The sequence below is a fragment of the Amblyomma mixtum genome, chromosome 1 (genome assembly GCF_055824585.1).
Source record: "Amblyomma mixtum isolate Tamu chromosome 1, ASM5582458v1, whole genome shotgun sequence".
Lineage (NCBI taxonomy): Eukaryota > Metazoa > Arthropoda > Arachnida > Ixodida > Ixodidae > Amblyomma > Amblyomma mixtum.
This window is the reverse complement of record NC_143012.1, coordinates 25367981-25394572: the sequence shown is the minus strand read 5'-3', so window position 1 is coordinate 25394572 and position 26592 is coordinate 25367981. Positions and strand designations below refer to the sequence as shown.

Sequence of the window (26592 nt, the reverse complement as noted above, 5' to 3'; positions counted from 1 at the left end):
GGCGCTTCCTATAGAGTTGTCGCACTGCGTAAACAAGCAAGGGTACAACCGATAACAAAATGAGATTATTTAAGACAACTAATGCGCAGATTGCGTCTTATGTTACGCAAACAAGCACCAGCAGTTTGTATATAGCAATGTAAACAGAGTACTGGAGCGCAGTCGTCCTCATTGGCGCATTCTTGGGGAAATTTTGTGCTTATGCAGTAAATGTTCAGTGGTGTACTATGAACTTCAAGCACTCATTTAGTGTGCACACAAAATTTTTGCTAAAAAAGCAACAGAAAGAAGTGAGCGACACACATGAAAATCAACATTTACAGATCCGAAGCAGGTTGGCCTTGCTGTGGGCGGGGCAAAGCAATGGTGACGGCCTGTTGGTCAGTGCCGGTAGCACGGGCTGTGTTCGTGTCTCGAAGGTATCCCAAAATTTCGAATGTATTCGCTGCGCTCCGCTGACTGGAATCTATCTCGGCCGAATGCAGTTAAAAAATCCCGTAGCAGCACAAGGCAGCAGTAGAGTGGAATGACATTCAGTTGGAAGGCATTCGGAATACCCATGTAGCAGGGGCATTACTTGTCTCGGATCGTGATGCTTTTTGCAGTTAACATTTATTGAAATGTGTGTTAATTTTCATTGTCATTTTCAGAGAGGTTCCAGCACAGAATTCGCACTGTTGGCATTAAACGAATGCATTTTAACTCATTTAGAACAAGGTAATCTAATCCTGGGAATATTTTACACTTTTCAAAGGTGTTCAATAACACTAATGATAAAATATTAATTCCCAAGTGGAGCGGTAAGGTTTTCGTGCGAAAGATGGATGCGCAATACAGTCTTATTTGGAACAATGAAGGCAAATGGTTACAACAGATGTGTCTCAGATACACAGCATGTATCTAGTGAGGTGCTACAATGCAGTATTTTTCGACTATTTCTATTTCATATGTATATAATTGATATCATAAACATTGCCCCTCATAAAATTTACCATATATGCTAATACGGGCATCTAATGGCGATATGTACCAAAAAATTACTTGACGCCACAACTTTCACACTGCTTCCACTTTAAAAATGGATGAAAAAAAGAACTCATTAACCATCAGTGTATCCAAGACGAAATACGTTTTATTCTGAGCAAATGGAAGGAATATAACCATAAATATAAGCATAACCTTACATTACACTCCGACTGAAATATAAACTTTGAAGCAAGAAAACTTTCCCAAGTAATCTGCTTGATCAACCCGCATCGCCATAACATGTTGCGAAAAGTTATGCTGCTAGTTTATAAAGCTTTGTTTTACAGGCAGATAGGCTGGGAATTTACAACTAAGAAAAAATGCAAAACTTCACACACTGAAAAAAAAGGCTTCTTTGTGTGATAGAAACTGTACACATTCATTTCTACACATGATCTACTTTTAAAATATAATATGATGCCAATTACAAAGACGTATGATTACTGACAGAGTAGAACAGGAAGTAAATGTTGGTGCTACTTTCTTAAGGAAAACAGCAGATCTACAAAACAATGTCCCAATCAATCCTACGCCTTAAAATGAAAACTAGAAAGTAAAAACATACTGCACAACATAAAGTAAACAAACATGGAATATCAACATTACTGAATAGGCTAAAAGGAGAGGATTTAAAATCCTAAAAAAATTCGATTTTTAAAAAGAGCTCAGAAAATAATTAATGTCTTGAAGTTTATTCTTTCAAATCTGTCATAATCTCACTGTTTAACATTTGCTCACTCTTGTACAATATTACCTCTGTTTTGTTTCTTATTCTGTGTCTTGTTGTTTAGATATGCAAGTCATCATACGCATTATGATGTAACTATTGAAAACAATACAATTCACCAACGCTATAATGTACAATGCGCTACAGGTGTTTCCGCTGTCACTGGTCTGATTTCACACGGCTCCTGTTTTCTGTAGATGCGACTTATTCATGTGAAATGCTTCGATGCTGCACTTCCAGAGAAGTGTTTAGAGCCTTGTAGGGCTGTCCTGATGGAAGCTTTTTCTGCTCACTTTCAGCATCTTGTGCTACGCACTTGATGCAATTAAAGCATCCTTAGTAGAAAACCATCTAAAATAAATAACGGGAACCAAACAGATGCAACTTGTGTGAACTTTTTGCAAGTATTTGACGAAGGTTTTCCCACAAAAGTGGCATGGAATTTCTCTTTATTGTTTCTTTATTACGGCTACTACCTCTTGCTGCAATCACAACATGCATGAGCATAGAAGTTGTTGTGTTGTGTTGGGTTTAATGGCGCATAAGCAGCTAAGACTATCATGCGCCAAGCTCAAGGTATAGGATAATTCTTTTATGCAGATTTTTGCTGTTATGTAAAAAAATGGTGTACAGGGTCTAAAGTTTCTTGTACCGAGTAATAAAAGAGGGAAGAAATTTTAGATCTATCCACAAGTAAAAGCTTTTAAGAAGGCCGAGTAACCTCATCAGCTAACGCAAGGTTCTCAGGTAGCATTTAAGATGGAAACGCACATGCAGTACTTTGGGCCGGAGCAAAGCGACACCAGCGTTGGGAAAACCTGGACCCGAGCGGCCGCAGAACCCTTTCGACCGCAACGCCATCCTCATTTTCCCTATTCCACCTCCACACGGTTTCTGCGTGCCCGCGTCAGCGATTCGAGCTTGTTGCTGGCAGAAAACAGAAAAGAGGAGGAACGGAGAGAAAAAATAAAAAGGGAAAAAAAGGGTGAGCCTCAAGCATGACCCCGGCTGCGCCACGCGACCCTCCGGCCGTTGTCGAGGTGGCGCTGCCGTCGCCGCTTAGGTGACAAAGGAGAGGGGGAAAAGAGGAGGGAAAGAGGGACCAAAAAATCGATGCCGCCCGTCCGCGCGACACAGGGCAAAAAAAAAATGGGAGAGAAAAAAAGCGTCACCAGAGTTTCCCCTCTCGACGTCTGGATTCTCCCGTCTAGCTAGAAAAATGCAGCGCTGGGGAAAGACAGTAGGATCGAGCTCAGCCAATCGGGGCGCTCCGTTTCCTGTTATTTCTTTTTTATGATAAATTAAGGTTGTTCACTCGCGCAAAAATGGATTCGTGACGGGTTAGCCGCCTGTCACCGTGGTTAGTGGCCAGACAGCAGACGATCCAATTCTGTTATCAACCTGTTCTGAATTCGCGCACCTGGTTTAAGTAAGCCAGGCAAAGTAAAAAAAGTATAAGTAAAATGGCGCGCCTGCCGCTCTGAAACGCTACATTGCATTTAGCGACAAGTGCGCAAATTTTTCGCAAACACTGTGAAGCGTTTCGAAAACAGAGTAATGCAGCCGTCACTTCGGGAAGCCTAACGGTTACCGCCACACTGTCGTAATCCCTTCATGGCCTACGTATATCCGGACGTACTGCGTTGTCTGCTATCAAGAAATGGAAGCAGCCGACATCTGTCGCTTAATAAAGGTGCAGCGTCAGCCCCGCTCACCAAGATTTCGGCAAGCAGCAGTCGCAATGCACGTGAGAGATCTCGCATCTCGGCACTATTTTCTGGGGCGCCGGACAGACTGGCCGCCTTAGCACGCACCGTGCCTTCCATAACGCTGCACGCTTCTCGAGGGAGTAGGGAAGGGTACGGAATCTCCCCCCGCTGCTCCCTCCGTGAACTTGCCGGAGAGTTCATTTTTTTGTGTATTTTCATTTTCCCCCGTCTGAAACTACAGGTCTTTCCGCGTTGCACTGGCTACGGCCATGCCAGTTTTTCCCTATTTTTTGCCCGAAACCAATCCCGACTTCTGAAAATGCCACTCCGTCGAGGGCGCGCGCTCTCCCCAATCAGACGCGACGCGCCGCCGGCTCAAATGAGAGCGAATTTTTTTTTTTCAGCACCGACTAGCGCAGGACGAACACACACACGCACGCGTCTGCAGCCAGGAACCAAATGAACATGCCTAGGTCGCGGCTTAACATCAGGGATATATAATAATAATATTTTAGGAAAGATAAAAGCTCTTCTCCTTTTTTACTCATTGCCGTTAGTTCGCATAAAAACTCGTTCTCTTCCCTCTTTATTGGTGAGGGTTTTTGAAAAAATTGGCGGTGACTTAGCGTTGGTTAAGTCTGGTAGGTTTCGAAAGCAGGTGTTTTATACTGCATATGCAGCACCTCTAGTGGGAAGAGCGCTGCGCGCCGTGCCAAGCGGCCGCCGTTACCTGACGAGCCGAGTTGGTAGCCCGTCTCTCGCTCCTGGGATGACGTCACTCTATAACGTCACTAGCGCCTCTAGCGGGGGGAGCGCGGCGCGCCGTGCCAAGCGGCCGCCGTTACCTGACGAGCCGAGTTGATAGCCCGTCTCTCGCTCCTCGTATGACGTCCCGCTGTGACGTCACTAGGCATGGTATGACGTCAGGGGTCATTCTAAAGGTCAAACGTGTCAAGTGGCCGCCGCTACGCGAAAGGCCGTTCTTGGGAGTAGCATTGATTTCGCAATAAAAAGCACAGCAACGGCAGCGCGTAGTGACAGCTGAGGCCCGTTTCACATGCATGCGATTCTCGCCTGCGACGCTGCGAATTCGGTCGGTCTACGACTGGGGAGGGCCGTCGGTCTAGCCGCAGACGGCCTGCGACCAAGTTCCGTCCGGTTGGAATCCAGTCGCAGCGTCGGTGTGGTCGCTCTGCGACTGACCAATGGGCAGCGCCGAGTCGGCACGTGACGTGACGTCACGCGGGAGCAGCTGCCGCGGCCACGACCGGTCTCCAGGCGCGCGAGCGAGAGCGCACGTGCGTCGAGACCTGCCGCGGCAACAACTCGCACGTGACGTGACGTCACGCGCCGTCTCGGCGTGGGGTCACGTGGGAGCTGTTCCCGCGGCGTAAGCAAAACTGTTTATTCTAATCAAAACATACGAAATATTGCCTTGCATCTAAAAACAAGCTGGTCATTACATCATCAACACATTCCGTGCAGTGTTTCTGTCGGGTTTAATCGTGGGTTGCCTATGCGAACATCGAGCAACCTTGCGTGTCCCTCCGACCGAATTCGCTGGGTACGCGTTGCATGTGAAAGCACTGTGCGAAAATCGCACTGCGGCGTCACCGACTAGGCCGACTATTTTCGTTCTAGTCGCAGCATGTGAAACGGCCCTGAGGGTTGGGGGGCGCTTCCAGCATGGACAGTTGGAGACCATCAGAGTAGGGCAGCATCGGTACACGACAATACAATAGAGAGATAGAGCAGGGCAGTCCAGTACCGTGCACCGCCAGTGCACACGCGCCGATTGGTTCCGACGCCACCACACACCGATCTGCGCCCGCGGAAATGGGTCCCAGTTGCGGATCGCGGATGGTGCTATGCGTGTTTCTTTCTAATGCGTGTAAACTTTCTAATGTTTCAGCGTCCCGTTACCATACACCGGTATTGTCAGAGGTTACCTGCGCAAGCGTTAGTAACGTCCAGCTCCTGGATTTCCTGGATTCACGCTGCCTTCTTTATTGGAGAGCACAGCCACTTCGGACAAGAAATCCCCGCTCATGCCGGACGCGTCCGCGCAAAATTTGCGCAGCTGTCTGGTTCGTCGTAGCCGTTGTCGCCGCTGTACACAAGGCGTGTCCAGCTGGCCGCGTCGGCCTTCCTCGTGGATAGCGCCTCAGCTGACGGGCTCGTTACCACCAGTCCGGCCACAACGGACCCAATTTTGCGCGGGCTTCGTTTGACCGACCACGCGCCAGTATTCACAACGCCGCTGCGCCGGTGCAGAAAGAGGAACATTCACACTTTGAACTCACTGGAATGAAAAGGCGAAGTGTCCTAGTCCAGTGAAACCACCTCAGGGTTTCATAGTCGCGTGGCCTAGTCTTGAGTATATTTTTCGCTCTTCGAAGTTAATTAATTAGTTAAGTTTAATTAGCTAACTTTTTAATTATTAACTTGAGGAAGAAAGTGTCAATGAAGAAGTTTTAGACCACCTCGAAAAACCGCTAGTAGTGCGGTTTCCGTCAGGTTGCGATTTACGTAGCTTCATTTATTGGCCTTAAAAGAAAGTTGTCACGTGACCAGCTGCTCGCTCACTTCTCTGTCCCAATGTGCACCCAAAGTCTCATCGAGGGGAGGACTTCAGAAAAAATGGATTTTATTCTTTAAGGCGCGTCTTGGGACGTTGAAGTGGCACAGTTGTCATGTGAAAGCTTTTTCTTATTGTGCGGGTTATGCTTAAAGGCCGGTAAAAAAACTGCTTTACGTAAATATTACTTTGCTGCAAATGTCTCAGTAAGCTGTTTCTCAAAGCGATCTACAACTTTTCCATTGACACTTTGTTCCTCAAGTCAATAATTAAAAAGTTTGTTAACTAAGCTTATCTGATCAACCTTGAAGAACGAAAAAAATACTGCAGACTAGGTCACGCGACTCTAAACAACCCTCATTTGGTTTGAGACGGCTAGGACACCCCGTGTTTTTTAAAAGCTTGGTTACATTTAGCTGGGACACCTGGTATATCTAAGGCCAAGAAAAATTAAGTGACTACGAAGGCTATGAAGACCCCCCCCCCCCCCAAAAAAAAAAAAAAAAAAAAAAGTAGCGCTCGTAGGGGTGCCCCAAGTCACATGAATGCAGATAGCACACTCTCGTCCACTTCTCCGACCCACCCGGGCCTCACGGCGAAGGCCCCTCACCTGATCTGCCACAGGTGAAAAACGCGCTACGGTATGGAGCTGAGTCCAGTGACAAACACCGTCGAACGGCGAACCAAGCGGACAGCACACGTGTATGCAGAAAGACAAAACGTGCTGTGCTCTGATAATCTTCTGTCTGCGGCGGAAAAACGGCTGTACACTCCGGAACCTTCCACTACGGCGTCACTCATAGCACAAATGTTGCTTTTCAATGTAAGCCCCATATACCACACCAGAGCCCACCATACATGCCATACCGTGCCGTGCCGCACCGCACCGCACCGCACCGCACCGCACCGCACCGCGTCATACGCTGCCCACTCGGGGCCAAAGTGGCCCTCATGAAAGCGGGGCCAGCCGGACCGCACCACTATTAAGAGACGAACCACCTCTGACAACAGAGCCAGCCACACACAGTGCGCGCGCTGGCTGTCGGCTCTGACGCAACACGAGGTAGCAGCGACCAAGAAGTGGATCGTTAAAAAGTAGGGTTAATTGAGTCATTTCTTTGCCTTTCCACTGAGTGTGCCACGCAGAGAAGAGTGCGAAATTTTAAGAAAATGGAGCCCGACTCGATGTTTAGTCGCAACGACTGCTCTGCTGACGAGCAAAGCCTGCCACATTAATGGTTCACTGGTTAGGGCCTAAGTTCGGCTGCTGAGCCAGAGGTCGCGGGTGCGAATCCGTCCCCACAGAGTCGCATTCACAAGTGAAAATCAACGCAAAATCAATAACTCAACGCCTTACCTGGCCCTTATCCCGAAGGTGGCCACAAACAAAGGTATAAAAGCAATGAAATGAACAACTGTCACAGAGCATATTTGCCCAGTATCCCTTTCGAAAAGAAGCGCACGTCTGCGGAGAGTTCTCGACAAAGCTGCGCTCAAACTAAGTAAACCCGCGACCGATCGATAGTTGGACAAAACTGGCTCGGCCCGACGAGGATTTGCAGTTTCGGGACGGCGCAGCCCAACTAATCAAACTCGCGGTTAAGTTACGTTAGTGGGACGGTTAATCCTCCGCCACAGCGTCGAACACGCACACTTGCATATATCGATCTTCAACTCGGCGCCATCACCGCTGCACCACGAAAACACCTCAGGGACGATTGTTGTGTGCAGTGAAACGAAAACTGACGGTGCTCTCCAAGAGATGACGCTGTCTACCTGAAGACGGCAGGCTCGCAAAAGTACGAAATATTATTATTATTATTATCGATAGACGAAGGTTTCATTCCATCGTCTCCGATCTGCCTATACCCATTATATCCCAAACCCCCGACAGCAACATGACAACACTGCTCGTAAGTGATTATATAATTCAGTATGGCTTGTCAAGTGCTATCAGTGCTTTCTATACGCGATTTCCTCTCCCTGTATACAAGCGCGCAATAAATTCTGCCTCCCTAGCAATACAATTTTGCTCCAAGTCAGCGACCTCCTCACCCTCTTAGTTCTGTACTGTCCCTGCACAGTTTTTCGCGGGATAGGTAGGAACTAGAAATACTACGGATCTCCGCCCGAGCGATGAGAATGCCGACGCGGATTCCAGCGGACACTTTGATCCGGTATAGAACACGCTCGACTTTCCACAAATCCGTGCAGCGTTACAGACGGCTGGCGTCAACCTACACAATTTACGGGGAGACCGCTTCAACGAAGCTTTCGTTGCACGTAAAACACGTTCCAGCCACAATAGCGACGAACGGTACAATCGTCAGCAATGTGAAAGGGAACATAGTCTGAGCATTCATTTTTTGATCACTCCGTAATTACATGCGACGAGCGCAGTTTTTTTTTTTGCCTTTTTAACTAGTCCCCTTGGAGTATACTACCAAAAAGGCAATCTCCAATTTCGCGGAGATATAAGGGGAAAATTCAGAATTTTGTGAAAAAAAAAATGTTTGTTCTCTGTCAGATTGCCCACGACAGTACGAGTCTGCGACCACCGCGGTATCGCCAGACGAGCAGGGAAGTACATCCTGCCTCAGCCTGAATCCCCTGCCTGAATCCCCTGCCCGGTTCCCCTGCCTGATTCCCGTGCCTGGTTCCCCATCCTGGTTCCCCATCCTGGAGGCAGGGGAACGTCCTGGTTCCCCTGCCTCCGATGAGCCCACTGCACGCTTCTGGTGAGACGGTGTGTAGTGCGAATGCAAGCGGAGCCGACAACAAAACGAAACTCGGGAAACAGAATTAGACCCGCGAATGCGCACCGCGGAGAGAAATAGGATCGACCCATCGCACCGTATCCTTTTAGAGCCGCAAAATCCCCTTAAGCCCGACCCACATGGAGCGGTTTTCTCGCGGAAAACCTGCGTACGGCCGCCCGGCGGCGGCCGCTTGGCCGCCGGCGGCCGTTCGCCGCCGACCAAGCAGTGCTAGATACGTTCGCCCGGCGGTCAGCCGCTCACCGGAAGCGGCGAATGCGAGCTGTCAGCGCGGACCAATGAGGGCGCTCTCTTCCCGCATCTAGCTTCCGCCCGCGCGCGGCGACAAACATGGCGGCGCCTTTCGAAGCCGGACCCCTCGCTTTGGACTGAATTCTCGTTGTTGCTGCCTTTTTCACTGCTTTCACTGGCCGTAAATGGAGCACCGGTCTTTCGCTTCGTCTCGCCTTGCCTATAATAAAACTTATAAGTGATAAATTTGCCTTATTTTTTTATTCAGAGTGACGATTCTCCCACTTCTAGGCTTACGAGGAGACCGGTTTGTTTACAATAATGGTTCCTGTCCCGAGAACCAGATGGCGCTACTATAGGCTGAGTATTTTTGCGTCTCTGCTAGCAGCAGCTGCCGGTTGCTCGGCGCGCAGGGTGAAACCGAGTGGGGGTGGAGTGGAGAGGGGAGATAGCATACGCTGAACTAAAAAGTGAGAATGCGCCCTCCAATAAACAATGGCTTTAGAGTAAGCTTACAAATCTTTTTTTTTGTTTTTGTCGGCAGCGGTTTGGCGGCAGCCGCCCGTTTTCCGCCTCTTGTGGTGCGGCACAGCGGCGGTGCGTCCGCGTTCCGCCGCGCCGCTCAAAATCCGCAGCGCAAGTTCGCTCCATGTGGGTCGCCCTTTACGCGCGTCTCGCAAACGTCGGCGGCGGGACTCGCCTCCAACGATCCAGCGGGGTTCTAAAGGACTCACTGCACGCGCAGCGTGCCTACGTACGGGCGCTGTGTTCCAAAAAATTTGATTGATTGATTGATTGGATTGATTGATTGACTGCAAATACGAAGAGCGCATCTAAACAAACAAACAAACAAGAATGAGGGCGGCAACAACAAAAATAAACCTCACTGGACGATTACGATGTTCGCTAATGCGAACTTTCCGCGCAGCTGTTCGGGTATTTTGATATTGCGACATATCGAGATAAGGAATTTCAGAGAGACATGCACGCATGCGCTATGCAGTATTCTTTTTTTTTTTACTCGTTCTTCGACTAGCACTCCTCTCCAATGACACATTCCTTCGCTCTCGGCCTACCATCCTCCCTCCTCGGTAACCACCCTCCTCCGCTCGCTCTGCCGGTTACGCCGACAACAACACCGACGTTTAACGAGCGTTTAACAGCTGCGCTGCAAAATCCGAGATTTTTGGATCCTTTCCTCGCTTGCACAATGGAAGACCGCCGCTACAAGTACTACAGGTCTACACCGAGCAAAAGCGTTGAAGCTACCGAAACACCCGGACATGTCGACGCCCCCCCCCCCCCCACACACACATATACACACCCACATGTGCACCCAATGCTAGGGCATGGCGGGAACCCTGGACCTAGGTGGCCGCAGTTACCGAAAGGTAGGAACAGGTCGGCCTTAATTTCCTTTCCCCACTATTCTTTAATTTAACATTCCCTGCCTTTTATTCCCTCCTCCCTGTCTTTCTACCCCATCCCTACGGGTGCCTGACGAACACGTGACACTCTGTGCAGTCGCCAGGCCTCTCTTCCTTACGAACACAACCAGTCCACGCTGTGCCTTCAGGATGAGAGGCCCTGATCAGTGCGAAACAAGCCGTTACCTGCGGTAGATAGCCACTGGTTACGCAACACGAGGGGTGGGCCGCGTTTCGATGGAGGCGAAACTCAAAGCAAAGGAGCCGGTGAGCTGTGCGATGTCAGTGTATGTTAAAGATCACCGGGTGGTCAAAATTATTCCGGAGCCATCCACTACGGCACCTCTTTCTCTCTCTTCTTTCACTAGCAACTTCCTCCCTTCCCGTACGGCGGGTGTCCGCTGAGATGCGAGACAATTACTGCGCAATTTCCTTTCCTCAAAAACTAAAAACCAAGGGGCAAAGTAGCTGCTTCACTTCTCCACTTCTCGGTGGACGCCCGAAGCACGCCGTAAGTGAGGGAAGGAAGGTGGAAGTCAAAGAGAAAGAGGTGCCGCAGTGGAGGGGTCCGAAATAATTGGGGGCCACCTGGGGCTCTTTACCGCGCATTCACATCGCACAGATCACGGACGACGTTTTCGCGTTTCGCGGCCGGAGTCGAACCCACGTCCTCGAACTCAGCGGCAGGCGAAAGAGGCGGTTTCGAGGAGAGGAAAGGCGCGGTAGCTGCCCAACCCCGGGTGGACACCCGAACCGCGGAGACGACGAAAGAGGGAAGCGGAAGAAGGGCAGGTCAAAGACACAGGAGAGCTGGAGCGGAAAGGGAGGAGGTGCAAGGACGTTTCGGCTACCATCATCACGCTTTGCCGATCACCGCCCACACGGAGCGGCGGCGCACGACGCGGCGACCGTCCGACCTCCGCGAGGGCTGTTGCTTCACCGCCGCGTGCTCTCCCCATTCAGCACCATCACAGCCACGGCCACCGCAATCGCTGCTGCCGCAACAGCGCCGGGGCTGCCTTTTTGCCGCCACTGCTATATTTAGATCGAGATGGGGCGGGGGGACAGGCAAACGCGCGCGCGCCCACAACCACGCGTTTCGCGCCCGTCCGAGCGCGCGGAAGCATATTTCTAGAATGAACGCCGCGATACTCGCGGCAGCCACGACGACGAAGAACGCCAGGCGGCGCGAATGCTGCTGCTTCCGTGTCATGCCTGGCGTCTTCGGAGAAGGGCATCGTCACTACGGAAGGACACTGCGGCGCGCGCTGACATCCGAGAGTGCACGGTTAAAGGTGTACCGAGGACAACGCCATCGGTGTTTAATAATGCAATAGCATTAAAAGCCTCATCGAGGAAAATATCTCTCGTTGGTCATAAAATTCGCCCATTTACGGAGTGACGTCCCAAAATCGAATAATTCCCTCTAGTTGGAGGAAGTGACGTCACTAAACCGGAAGCGACGTAAGCCGAAAGAAAATGACGTCACTCCCAGTAAAGGCGTCAACAGCTTCTCATGCTATAGCGCTATACATACATTAGACATTAGGTAATTAGACGCCTCTGTGAATTTTTAATGCCAGTAAAAGTAATTGTGTGGTCCTTCTGGACCTGCTGTTGTTTTTGCGGAAGACGCACTTAATTCATCAGAAAATTTGTCATTAAAAGTTTTCCCCCTGCTCGTTTCAAACTCGTGAAGCCAAGCACGAACCGAAGATAGGACGAGGGCACTGTGCCGCTCCCTCTGCGTTATCAGAAGCAGCCTCACCACCATCGGCATCATCGTTAGCCCGATTACGCACAACTGCAGAAAGACGTTCTCTCTCACGGATCTTATATTCCCCCTACATTCGCCACCGCGGCAACCATGTCCGTGCAAATTGAACGAGGCAGAAGTCCGCCCGCGCATACGAGCTGTTAGTGTCCGTTAAACTCTGCCTCGGGAAACGATAATGGCAAGTGAACCACGTGACGCCTGTCAGCTACGACGGATACGTAAACCTTCATTGGGGCTGGCCGACATGTACAGCAAACAAATCCCCGCTCGGACGACCGCGGCGACTTGACTGTACTCTGGCCAGCTCGACTTGAGAGACATCGCCATGCTAATTCCCAACGAGGGTCGCCTGGACCCATAGAGTTTCTTACTATTACCTAGAGGGAAAGCTGGCAGCCCGTCTATGGGAGTTTGCATGGCGACCTCTCGAGACCACTTCAGCCACCATGGGCGCTCAAAGCATCATGGGTCGGTGAGCTACTTGTTGCAGAACTGCAACTTTTGGCCAAAAAATAATAGAAAAATAAAGTTGTTTGATAACTACAAACGTCCTAACATTCAATATCTTGTCTAATGATTGCAACAAACGAGCAGAAAAGCATTTAAGTGCAAAGTTTGCCCAAAATAAGAGACGACTCGCTCTCCTATTGGCCAAGTAGTGAACACTATAAAAACTAATATTTCGTAATTAACAGGCGCACTTTTAAAATTAAATATGTTATCAAAAAAGATGTTGTTGCTTAAATACTATAAGAAGTTCTTAATGGCATTTCGGAAAAGTGAAACCTTTTATTGGCGTCGTGTGTCGTCGCGTTTTCACTACTATGGGTTTTGCCCACTGCGTTCGCGCGAAAGTCGTCTGCGCACACACGAACAGCGTTTTCGGAATGAAACGTCTTAGTAGTGCCACTCTATGTTTCCAAAAAATAACGACTGTGCCGCAACAAGTAGCTCACCGCCCCATGATGCTTTGAGCGTCCATGGTGGCTAGAGTTCCTGTATATGCTACCAAAGCATATACAGGGACTCTAATGGTGGCTGAAGCGCAGCGCCGCCAGCTTTCCCTCTAGGTAATAGTAAGAAACTCTATGCCTGGACCGACACCGCTTGCAGTGAAGAACCGGAAGTACAACAAACGTCACTTCCGAGGCGTCACTCACTGGTTCGGCGGCTTTGTGATCCGAGACGCGGGCCTGGAGATTTGGGCAGCGAGGAACAAGCACCGCCAATCTCGCTTTTCAATCAAAGCGACCATTTGGTAGCCCTTCAAGCACTTCGGCAAGAGCAGCATGGTGTTATTCCTAGGCGCTCGCTGAAGCCACCACTCAGGCAAGCGCCCGAACTCAGGGGCAGGTAAACAGTCCGATATCCGCGCCACCGTCAAAGGCGGAACAATAGGCCTGTTTGACAGGTTAGACCATGTCGATCCAGTTTTCGATTTACTGACATCGACGACATCGACGCTAGCCCGTCAGCATCTACACCGCAAAGCTGTCGCCGTATAGAAAAGACCCAATTGGAGGGGAAAAAAATTGTCAAGTGCTAATGCTCTAATGCGCAACGCGCTAAGCTCAGCGGCATACGATTCCCGTTCATAACAGGCCAGTGTCGCTGGCGTAATAGAGACCAAATGCAACGCGCCACGCTGAAGGGTCAAGAATGGAGTGACGTCACGCATGACGTCCCGAAGACGCCGGCCACGCTGAGAATGCCACCGATTGGTTCTAATACAATGACGCCACTCATGACGCCACGAGGCGTTACACCTAGAGCTTACCCACGGCGATAATGCGAGTGTACAAGAATAAACGTAACATACATCCTGTACCCCTATCCAGAGTCTCTAAACCCTCCCGCGGCACAGACATTCCACACTACCCCACTGCAGCTTGGAATTCGCATTACCACATCGGTAAACAAGCGCCAAATTTTATGCAACCGCATAAGGAGTCCGTTTAGGGGTTTTCCCGCCGTTGCGTCGCTGTCACACTGAGTGAGGCGGCGGTTTCTGTGAGAAAGACTGGGGGCCCGGGACCGATCGCGTTCGGATCTGCGTGAGACCTCGCGCACAATCGCTACGCGAAACTTGCTCCAGCCGCCGGTCGGGAGTCGAAACGTCAACCAACACATAGAAGGGAAGCCATATTACGCAATAGCATTGTCACATGTAATCAGCGATTCAGTCCCCCTTAGGAGGGTCATTTTTTTTTCCCGACGCAATCGGAAGACGACACGGGGGACGCAAGTCCCCAGGACCAACGCTGGTCCGTCAACTGGTATCGGACAAGCAACCTTCGACTACGGAGTGACAACCCAGCGTTGGTCCTGCACGTAGTTACACTTTGCACTCCGGTGTCTCAAATCCCGGATGCTCCGAAATATGTGTCGTCCGTCAAACAAACAAAAAAAAGGCGACAGCCACGGGCCGAGACCGTCGGCCGGCGCCACGGGGACTTCCCCCTCGAAATAAACATTGCGTGGGAGAGGGAAAACCTTCTCCCCCGAACGGAGGAAGAGGAGGTCGAATGCGGGTAGCTACGGAGGCGGATAAGAAGTCGCTCCTCGGTTGCGCCGAGTGTCCCCCAGCCCGCACCGAGGGTCCGCCGGCTGGATCCTCCAAATAGACGACGCGCGCGGAAGAAAGCGGAGCAGGAGGAGGAGAGGGAAGGGGAGTCCGACGACGGAGACGACGCTGTCTTGGCACGGGAGTCCGAATTCCGCACTGCTTTTCCCCTCTCGCCACCATCGTTCCGCATTTCTTTGTTCTCCTCGCCAATCGGCGCGAGGTTTCACGAGATGACGGAGGCTGACGGAAGGCGGTCGCACAACACCCCCCCCCCCCCCACAAAAAATAATAAAATAAAATAAAAAATGAGCCGTCTAGCTTTTACGGAACCTACGACAAAATGCGTTCGGGAAGCCACCGGTAGCACACTCGCTCAAAACAGAAGCGACGCAGAGTCACTGGATGGCAAGCACCGTACGGAACTACGGTGTAAAATGCGGGGAGCCCTGCAAGTATTTCATAACTGCTAAGTAGCAGGTATTCCCCTCCGTCTATGGGCCTCCGCAAAACAACAGGAGGAAATCCCAGGCGACTACCAACACAGATCTTTAATCACCCGGCTAGATAACACGGCATGAACCCCCACCATCTCTCAGCAAAGAATGCCACTTCTGTGGGGAGAAGGCGGAGCAAATCGAACGTATACCGCAGGCAGCGCCTGATTGGCCGAAAGTTTACGGGAATCCCATAAGGTGTTTAGGGGAATCCCCCGAGGGAATACCTTTTAACCAACACTGTTCCCACTTCCAGTTATTGATCAGTTCGCTCTCGCCGTACTATAAGTTTGCCGTCGCGGTTGGCTCAGTTGGTAGAGCGACTGCTCCGGTGAAGCGGTGGTCCCGGGTTCGAACCCCTGACCAGGACAAATTTTTCTTTAACTATGAAGTTTTTGAGAAAGGCTGCATAGCTTTCCTTTGTAGCCCTTTGGCTCCGCTTGGGTAGATACAAATGAGTAATTGCTCCCTTATTGCAGCGCCTGACTGCGGGGAGGCGGCTCTATCCAGCTCCAATCTCGTGGACCAGGAAGCTACTGCTCGAGAGAGCACGGCCAGCAGCGACAGGCAGTGGAGTCACAGACTAGGGACCTCAACTGCATAAATCCCTCCCCCACACTGTCACCACCACCTGCAGCAGCCCCCGGCGACCTCCTGTGACGTGTCAACCTATCGGACGAGATTCACGAAATTTTCGGGAAAGTAAGACACGTGTGCCACATTTTGAAAAACACCAATACCAAGAGCCTTTTTTGATACCAACCAGTAGCGAAAACGAGCTTGGTATTCGTGGCACTCGCGAGGATTCGACAACATTTCGTAACACAGCGTATTTGCGTAACAGACTCGAAGCACCATTAACAGAAATTCTGGACGGCGCCCAGCCACTCCTGCTAAGCCTTCTGTTCTGCAGCCACTCCGTCATTCTCTTCCTCTCTTACGTCACGGATGACGTCGACGCGCTATTTTTGAGTTATCAAAGCTATTCGCCGCGTGGTGGCAGTCAATGGAACTACAAGCGCTGGCCCCGAATCCCGAGTAAAGAGGATGGAACGAGTAAAAAGGGAGTGCACTAGAGGATGGCTTATACCTGTGCTACACGGGTACTTTCGAATGACATCTGAGTCGAATGGCATTCGAGACTTGGAATGGCATTCGAACTCGACGGACTCCCGCGGTGCTACACGGCACTTTCCAAACGCATTCGAAATTCTCGGCTCGTTTTCAGTGTACAACGACGACGACGGTCACACTAGTCCGACAACAGCACTATCACGGTGAACAGCATCATGTGATTATAGTGAACTATCCAGTTCACTTTAATATTGTAGTGGGACAAGTTTTTTGGCTAAACGACACCGACGAATCCGATCGGCGGACGGTCAGCCTTCATATGCCCTCGGGAGTTCGGCGGCTGAGCGAAAACACGCTGATGAGGGGACAGTGCGAATACATGCGCGCTTATACATTATCCGTATTGGAAATAAGCGAAACGAACGGCTATATTTCACATGTGCACACTTGGACACTCGATAGCGATAACCACTTGCCAAATTAATTTCAGTCGACGACGACTCCGTTCCCTTGAGCGACGACTAGGCCTAGCGAATCCGCAGGGTTGGATCGGTGATTGCGGTGATTGTGAAGAATGAATTCACAAGTTTTAGCGAATGCAAATGGTCAACGAGTGTAGTTTTGACAACAGGGACATGAAATCAACTATTGCTTACATCGCAGGACGCGCATACGATGAACGGGAAGCGGCGGTGTGACACGAGCTGCCGAGCAGTGCTTTACGGCCAGCAGCAGTAGTCGCCGTCGCTAGCTTGTAACTAACAAGTTAGGCCATTTCAGTTAACGCGAACGGTCACCAAACATACTTCTGGATAAAGTAGCTTAAAATAAAGTACTGGGCATGTTGGAGGAAGCCGGGAAAATTAGCGAGAAGCGCCGATCATCCGATGTCAACAACCCGGCTGTCAAGTGTTTCTCAGGCGAGCGATCGTGTCGGCGCTTCCCACAGATTGTCGCACTGCGTAAACAAGCACGCGTACAACCGGTACAGAAGAGAAGAGATTATTTAATAGAACTAAAGCGCATATTTCGTTTTGTGTCTTGCAAACGAGCACAAGCTGTTCATACGAAGCGATGTAAACCAATGTAAACAGCAGTATGACTGCAGTCGTCCTCATCGGCGCACTCCTGGGGAAATTTCATGCTCACGCGGTAAATGTTCATTGGTGTACTATTATCTGCAAGCACTCACCTAGACGGAACACGAACTATTTGCTAAACAAACAGCAGAAAAAAGCGAGTAGCGGGTATCGAAATGAACACCCACAGAGCCGAAAGCAGTCGCGCGGCGGTGGGCGGGGCGAAGAGACGGCGGCGGCGACGGCTATTGGTTGGTTCAGGCTGTGTTCGCGTTTCGAAGGCATTCCAAAATCTGGAATGTCTCCGCGGAGCTCCTTCGACTGGAAAGCCATTCCAACCGAATGCCGTTCAAAAACGTCGTGTAGCAGCGCACGTTTGGCATTCGAGTCGAATGACGTTCGGTTGGAAGGCATTCGAAACGCCCGTGTAGCAGGGGTATTACTCCCTTTTTTACTCCTTTCTGTACAGAGTGTACGCGCTCACGTCGCGCTTGGCACACGGTGATCTTTACTGGGGATTCGAGGCATGCGCTTAAAGGGAGTAATCTGTCCTCTAGCGCACTCCCTTTAATAAAAAAAAAAAAGAGTGCGCTAGAGGACAGGTTACTCCCTTATTACTCCCATATGGGTGTATTCGTTTAGAGTACAAACACGGTCTTTGGGTAGTTGTAGCTAGCCGAACTTCGGATTGAAAAAAAGCAAAATATGAGCATATCCGGCCGCCCGTTCTTGATGGGCTATGCTCAGTGCAGTGAGATGTCAGCTCAGCGAATTGAATGAATGAATGAATGAATGAACAGGTCCCAGCTTAGGAAACACTGTATCCTAATACCAAGGCGCGAAACAGAAGAGCGAAAGAGTAGGGCCATAAATTTACTTTGAGGAAAAGGAAGGCGCAGTATAAACTGCCTTTACTTATCGGTGGGCCCTCGAACCCCGCCGTGAGGGGAGAGGTGAAGGAAGTAGTGAAAGGAAGAGAGAAAGGGGGCCCTGTAGTGTAAGGGCTTTGCATAAATTTCACCCATCAGTGGTTCTCTAACGTGCACTGACATCGCACCGATTGCACGAGCGTCTTGCATGCCGTCTCCGTCGAAACACGGGACTGTACGCTCACAAGAGCTCGTTCGCTGAGCTCCGATTGGTTCTCCGGAAGAGATGCCAGCTCCGCGAGAGAGAAGGTGGCGAGGTGTTACGGCATCGGGCCTCCGTGGTGCACCGCCTTCCTCCGGACGGATGACGCAACCGAGGTGGGGGAGGAGGGTGAGAGCCGCCGTTCGATCCCGGGAGAGGGAGAAAGGAGGGGGGGGGGGGGGTCTGAGCGACGTGTCGCAACTCCGGAACGCCGTGACACTCCGCCAGAATTCCTCTCTGCCCTGCCGACGTTGATGGGGCGTGCGAAACAGAAGCATCGCTCTACCGAATATAGCTACGCGCAGCCTTGGAGCGCGTTACGCAAAGGAAGGAAATCTAGGGAGGGAGCGTCACGTGACTGCTCAAGCTTAGCAAGAAAACTAACACATTATAGCATGCATGCATATATATATATATATATATATATATATATATATATTCAGATTTCTCCCATTCTTTTGCGGACCGAAGTAGCCAGAGCGATGTCCAGTACAACACACGGCACGATGTACAGGTAATAATCAACCATCATTAGTATTTAACCAACGATAACTTCCCATTTATAAGCAACATGCTTATAGTGGCTTCGTGCGTGCACTGCATTTTCTTCCGAGTAAAGCCGTTTATATTAACGCCGCCTTCCACTGCGACCATGCCGGGGTCAATGAAGTGACCAAAGTTCAGACTCGCTCGGCCTCGCATGTTACTAAGCTGGACTCTCACACCGAAACGAAAACCCTCACTCGGGACTTCTCAGGCACAAGACAACGTGGACTCAAGCACGCTAAGATTAGCCCTAATTCAGGCTGAAATTCACACGAACCGGGGCTCACTCAAAGTCCCCTCAGGTTGACATGCATTCAGCTTACGCATATTCACTCAGATACATACGTACTGGTGAGGCTCACTCAAACCCGCTCAGATTGACGTGCACTCAGCCTACATGCACACTCAGATTCACACGGACTGGGGCTCACTGAAACCCGCTCAGATTCACATGCACTCAGCCTACACAAACTCACTCAGATTCACACAGAAAGGGGCTCGCATGGCATCTGCTCAAACAGAACCACGCGGAATACAGCTCATTCAGACTGACGCGTACTGAATCCGCCTTAAACTCACTCAGACTGTGATTACATGGGCTCATGAACTCTTCTCCTCCTCGTTAGATCACTTAACACTCAGGTCTGAACTTGAGCTCGAGTGAGCGGTGTGCCGAGTGCCCAGGGTGGCCTACGTCCGTGCTACATTCCCACGGTACCGGCCGATCGTTCACGCCCCAAGACGAAGCTAAGCTGAGCCCGCAAGTTCAACGGCGAAGAGCGCGGCTGCACTCCGGAAAATTAAAAAGCTCGCGTCCGCCCAGCACGCGGGAGGGAACTCGTTGAAACGCGGGCGCGCGCGTCGCGCGTTTTGCATCTCCTTCCCGCGTCGAAATGCGGTCACCTAATCGGTCGCGAACCGGAACGGCGACCTCGCGCCGCCGGGGGGCGACACCGGCGAGGAGAGCAGAGGCCGGCGCGTATCGCACACCGAAGGCGCGCGCGCCAAGGCCGATTCGGCGTCGGTCTACCGCGGAGCGAAGCTTATCCCCGAAGGGCTCCGCTATAGTAGATGCCGTTCCACTTCCTGGACAACACACCTCGGCTCGATGATTGCGCGATTCCTCTCTCTAAAGCGGAGGTCACTCGCCACCGCCTACTACTGCCGTCACCGCGGTGTCCACCCTCTCTGATGCGGGGACCATTCACGGCGATGTCTCGCGATGAGCATCGGCGGTGGATCTAATCGGGGACGCGACCAACCCTAGTGCAGGCCAGTTGCATGCGCCCCGGAGAGCGCGCAGGCGCACTGCTGCTCCAAAGTTACCCCGGACAACACTGGGTTTGCACCCCTGTTGATGCAAAGCTCTACTAGGGCGAGGGGGAGGGGCTGTCACCTTCCGATGGCGGTGCCACACCCACGCATGCGCGGCTTGGCGACTTTTTACCAAGACTGACTACACACGTCACTGAGAAAACGAGCGCACTAGCGAAGGAGTGGGTGAGAGTGATTAGGTAAGCAGGAGAGAGCGATTAAACAAGCCCACGACTAGGCAAATAAGTTCAGTAATTAAGTGGATGAGCCCTCGCCACGACAGCGCACGTCTCAGCAGGACAAACGCCTCTCTTCAACGCTTCAGACATGAGGTTTGGAATCTAGCCAGCGCTGCCGCGGGGCACCGGCTGCCTACTTTCTAACCTCGATCATCACTCCATCCGAATGCTCAAGCAGCGCCTGATCCCCTCGGCCCTTCCCAAGGCATCCCCACCTCGGTGTTCCATAACAAACTCCGGTCAACTTTTTCTCCGTATCGCACATCTCGCGCAAGAAGTCCAGTGAGCGAATGAGCTATGAGTGCATTGCCCTCAACGGGGCCACCCCCGGTCCACTCCAAAGAAGAGACCCAGTCCACGCGGTCAGGGCGCACATCGACACCTCCCGCAAACCAGCGAAAACGCGAGGCCCGCAGGTCTCTCTCAAACCTTCGTGCCCGCGCCTTCTTCTCTGCCCTCCCCCTCCGCCCAAGCAGCATCCGCCGAGAGACCACGGACGGAGGAGGGCGCGCGCTTTCTGGAAGACGGGCTCCCCGCGGCGATGATGCGAACCGCGACGCCCGCGGCGGCGCCGACGGCGGCAGAGGCAGCAGGCGAGCCCACCGGTCGCCCGCGCGCCAGCCTCGGAGAAAGCGGCTTTTCCGCGAAAAAAGAAGGGCGACCCAGCGGCGCTGCTGCTGCATCCCCCGCCGGATTCGTTTGCACCGCCGCGGTTCGTCACCGCTACGGGCATCCCGAAGGAATGGCACACTGCGCTAGCAGAGAAAAAAAAAGAGCGCGGTGGCGCAGGCGTTTCCGTTGCGGGGTGCACCCCCGCCACGCAGGTATACCGCACTGACGCGAACTTAACCATCACGCGATGCTGAACGCCATTACGACGCAAAGTGGAGCTTCGGCCTAGTTGGTAACGTATTTTTAGAGAAAGCGAGGCGCGTTCAGCTAGCGCTCGTCCCGTTCTTCTCGCGCTAAGACTTTCTGTAAAACAAAACAAAAACTGAATGACAGACCATTTTTAGTTTAGTTTAGTTTATGGGGTTTAACGTCCCAAAGCGACTAAGGCTATGAGAGACGCCGTAGTGGAGGGCTGCGGAAATTTCGACCACCTGGGGTTCTTTAACGTGCACTGACATCGCACAGTACACGGGCCTCTAGAATTTCTCCTCCAAAGAAATTCTAGCCGCCGCGGCCGGGATCGAACCCGCGTCTTTTGGGTCAGCAGCCGAGCACCATAACCGCTGAGCCACCGCGGCGGCAGACCATTTTTCGATTTGCAGCTACGAAAAACGCACACACGACAACAAATAGAACACCCAGCACCGCTGCGTTCACGGTTTGTTGATATGGCATGGTTATGTGGCATGGCTTGTTTTGGTACGGTGTTTGGAGAGGTATGGTATGATACAGTGCCGCACCGGTACGGTACAGTATGGCAAGGTCGGTACGGCACGGTCCGGTACGGTTCGGTACGGCACGGTCGGTACAGAACACTAAAGTACGGAATCGTCAGCCAACTGTCTAGACAACCATAGCGATAACAGAAAAAAAAAAAAAACTATGACTGCCGCTGACGAAAAAACTGACGAAATGCTTGATGCGTAGCTTCAAAAAGTGGCACAAGGCTGACTTCTACCAACCGGAGTTCTTTGACGAGCATCGAAGCTGCAGCACACCAGCGTTTCTTGAGTCGGTCCCGTAAGCCAAATGCGGAAGTTGAACTCGCGACCCCGCACTCATAAGTATAACGCCACAGCCGCTGAAGTCAGTAGCATATAAAATTAACGGGCATTCTTGACACAGTTCTAACTAACGACCTATCGAGTGCCACCACAATGTATACGAAAGGTGAGAAGCAAGGACTACGATAAAAAGCCGTTGGTGCCGTAGCCATTATCCAGGGCCAGTACAAAATTAAATGGACTACTTGCGCCCTCAGGGCATATGACGACAGATGCACATACTGCGTTCCGCAATTACGGAGGACCTCAACAACTGACACAAGCAGCGCGTTACGTCGGTGGAGGAACAATGAGAAACAATGACGTCACGAATGACGTGACTGCAACGCACAATGACGACGGACCACGCTGCGTGGGCCAAAGGCAAGAAAGAATGAATAAATAATACTTTTTTGCTGAAAAAAAGTAGACCACAGTGACGAAAAAGGGCTTATAATCGCGACTATACGGTACGCGTCTGCGCGCACGCAATTTCCCACTAATTTCATGCGCCATTGCCCCGCGACTCGACGGTGATGCGGACGTGCAACGCACGGTACGACTCGACTTCCATCATTATCATCACCCGTGCACGCATCGTTGATGGCAGGCAAACCTGGACGGCCAGCGCACTAATTGTTTTGCGGTGATTCACTGCAGCGCTTCTCGGGGCCCGCCATCGGAAGACGCCGACGAAGTTACGTAAGGTGGCTTATAACAGCGTGATTCACAAAACGCTGATTGCTTTGCTAAAGCCAGTTACACAGCCCGCGCTGAGTCCAGAACTTCTGGACGTACGCGCGACGTTTGGGGATTGGTGGGACAAACTACGCCCTGAATGGGTGGCGATTCGCGAATGATCTGCTTTCCATACTTCTGACTAAACCGTATGGACAATACGTCACTCCTGGCGCATGGCACGTGATAGCGGACCCTCACTGATGACAGATGTGGCAGGTGAAACAAAGGCAGTCAATGCCGTTTCGACAACCCTGACACGCGCAGAGCTGTTCGGTGCAACACAATTCATTGTGAAGCCTTGATGGCAGACACATACGCAACGTACTCGTAGGGTTCTGCGCATAGCGTGTATGACTCACCGAATCCATGCAGCGCGCGGACGCCTACCGGAAAACCGGGTATTCGGCAGCAGCCACCCTGGAGGCGATTAGCGAATTCCATCCACCGCGCATCACACTCACTCGCGGAGTGCGACACGGGCTACATACATGCCCCCCCCCCCCCCCCCCCCCCGGTGTCTTTCCGACCACAGAGACGATGTGTAACGATGCGAATTCCAGACGCGGTATTACGGCGCCTGAGGGCAATCACGCCCCCTCTGTCGCTCAAGGAATCGCGGTGACCACCGTAGCAGGTATCACCTCACATGGTTATCGTGTCCCGCGACAGATGGAGCTAGACACAGATGACGTAAAATGGTGGCAACTGCCACCACCTCGTTTCAAAGGGGACGCTCTTAGATTCGATCCATCCATTTGCTGCAACTCAGAAGTCTCCAGACGTCGACAGAGGCACAATCACCACCTTCGAGGACATGTAAGGTTCAAAGGTAACAAATGTAGGCAATGTGATTACAAACACCAGCGGTCGCTCGTGGTGGTGGTGTGTTGGTGAAACTTCATTACCAGCAGATACAGAGGAGCGGCCCGAAGCCGCTTGAACGACGGCCGCTATCCCTTGGGCAGCGGCGGCGTCTTCAGCCAGCTGAAGGAGCTTGATCTGAGTCCGGGTCGGGGCTGAGCATTGGAGCCTCCCAATGATCAGAGTAGGTAATGAAGTGACACGCGGGTAGGGACTGCGGGCAGTTCCTGATCATATGACTTCGATCGCCTTTGCTATCACAATTTTTGCATTTGTCTGAGTAGAGTCGCCAGACTTTGGCCTATCGTTTGCAGAGTTTTATCGGCCGGGGGGGAATCTGAGTCTTGCAAGCCTGTAGTGCTGCAGGATTTCTCTGTGTGAAAAATTCCTTGCGCACCTGTTCCACTGCCCAAGTGCTCCGCGACGATCGTTTTCACGGAGAGCGTCTCCCTCCAGCTCAGAAAACAAGCGCGCGCGCATGTTCCCCAATCACCGCGGAGTGATAGACTGCCCGTTCAGGAACGCCTCGCAATACCTCGCCCGCAGATATTAGGTCCGCCCCGGGGCAGGTTACAAACTCGGCTCGCCGAGAGAGGTCGGGGACGGCCGACGACGAAGCGTACGCGTTGCGTCACAGCATTCCCCCCTTCGGGCGCGACATATCGGGCAAGGCCGGCCGCTGGCGTGCGCTTACAGAGGCGCCCCTAGCGTTGCGTGCGCCCCACGGAAGAGGTCGCCATACCCGCGCACCACCGCCACGGGCCAAGCACGTATCTATACAACCGCGCAGCACATTCAACGTGCACGAGGTGCCCCCAGTGGTGTGCAGGTGCTGCGCCACACACACACACACACACACACACACACACACACACACACACACACACACACACACACACACACACACACACACACATCTCCCATTCAGCAATGTCTTTTCTCTCTCTCTCTCTCTAACGGCGCGGACACGAGAAGGCGGCACACAGGTGCGGAGTCCGCAGGTCGCAACTGGCTTCAGAGAAGCACTTGCAAGCGACGACTTTGTTGAACCTCGTTATAACGAAACGGTTTATAATGAAATATTGTATATAACGAAGTTATGACGATTCCACTTGGAAACGCGGCCAAGACGGGCCATAACGAAGCTACGGCTATAGCGAAGTTGTGATGCCTTGGAAGCTCGGCCGAGACGGGCTATAACGAAGCTGCGGCCATAACGAAGTCATCGCCGGGCCTTTCAAATTCGTTATAACGAGGTTCACCTAGTGCTTCTCCTCCTTAACCTGCAGAATCCCGCGATCGTATCCCCCCGATTTCGCCTTCGCCATTGTTTCTTTTCACTACCGCTCTCCCTCACAAGAGGGGAAAGGAGGGTACGAGGAAAGGAAAGGCGCCGTCACTGTCTCTCTCTGGCTCAACACCTGGGGGGGGGGGGATTAAGAGGGGAGAGAGAAGTATGGAACATACAGTTTTAGGTTGCGCGTCCGGAACATTTTTGCGTGCGCAACAAGCCTGAGGGGACGGCAGTGGGCATGCGCAGAGCCAGGTCCACTCTAAACAGGAATACGCTTGCATCCTCTTGGAATCCACTTCGTTATTCTCAACGACCACCGGTCATCCCACCTTCGCATTACATGCCCAGCCCATGCTCACTTCTTCTTGATATCATTAACTGCTACGACTGGGATATCATTAACCCGCGTTTGTTCCCTGACCCACTCTGCTCTCGTCATGTCTCTTAACCTTGCACATATCATTTTCCTCTCCATAGCTCACTGCGTTGTGCTGAATGTATGCTCAACTGTTCTCGTCAGCCTCCATGCTTCTGCCCCATGGGTTAGTAGTGGGAAGATACAGCTGTTACAACCTTCATCACGAGGGATACCGCCTGCCAAACGCACTCCACCCCATTCTTGGCTTATGGTTTATGGGGGTCTAACGTCCCAAAGCTACTCAGGCTATGAGGGACGCCGTAGCGAAGGGCTCCGGAAATTTCGACCACCTGGGGTTCTTTAACGTGCACAGTACACGGGCCTCTAGAATTTCGCCTCCATCGATATTCGACCTCCGCGACCGGGATCGAACACGCGTCTTCAGGGTCAGCAGCCAAGCGCCACAACCACTAATCCACCGCGGCGGCTCCACCCCATTCTTATTCCCCTAGTTATTTCCCTATCATTTGTCCGGATCTGCGGTCGCTACTTGTCCTAAGTAGACGTATTCTCTTACCACATCCAAAAATTCGCTGCCTATGGTGAAGTACTATTACCTTCCGAGACCGTCGAACATTAATTCAGCATTCTGCCGGCTCCCGACAGATGGCGCCAGCTGTAAATGTCCAGGAAAGCTTGGGCATTGTTCGTACGCGATAACGGCGCCTGCACTCGCCTCTTGCAGCTCGGGGCCGACGTCTACATCCTCTCCCACCGAGGGGGATCACACATCGGTGGCGAAAAAGAGGTTCCCCACGGAGGGGCCGCTCTCATTTCGAAGGCTCGGTGGTTCCGCCGAGAGCCCGTTCGCTCGCTCGCAAGAGAATGTGGCACACACACTCTGGGCGTTTACATGAGCCCGACAAAA

The 26592-nt window shown here is 51.8% G+C and overlaps 1 protein-coding gene across 3 annotated transcripts in view; it reads right to left on the bottom strand.

Annotated features, from left to right (window-relative positions):
• The window catches only part of LOC149365783 (uncharacterized), a 139356-nt gene that overhangs the window by 40541 nt on the left and 72223 nt on the right, over positions 1-26592 (bottom strand). The window contains exon 1 of one of the 3 annotated variants that reach the window (XM_089546071.1): positions 23511-23534. The exons of the other annotated variants lie outside the window; for them this stretch is intronic. Within the exon in view, the coding sequence (XP_089402197.1) occupies positions 23511-23519 (9 nt within the window). The 5' untranslated portion in view covers positions 23520-23534. Of the gene's footprint in view, positions 1-23510; positions 23535-26592 lie in introns of those variants that run through there. 3 annotated transcript variants of the gene reach the window in all.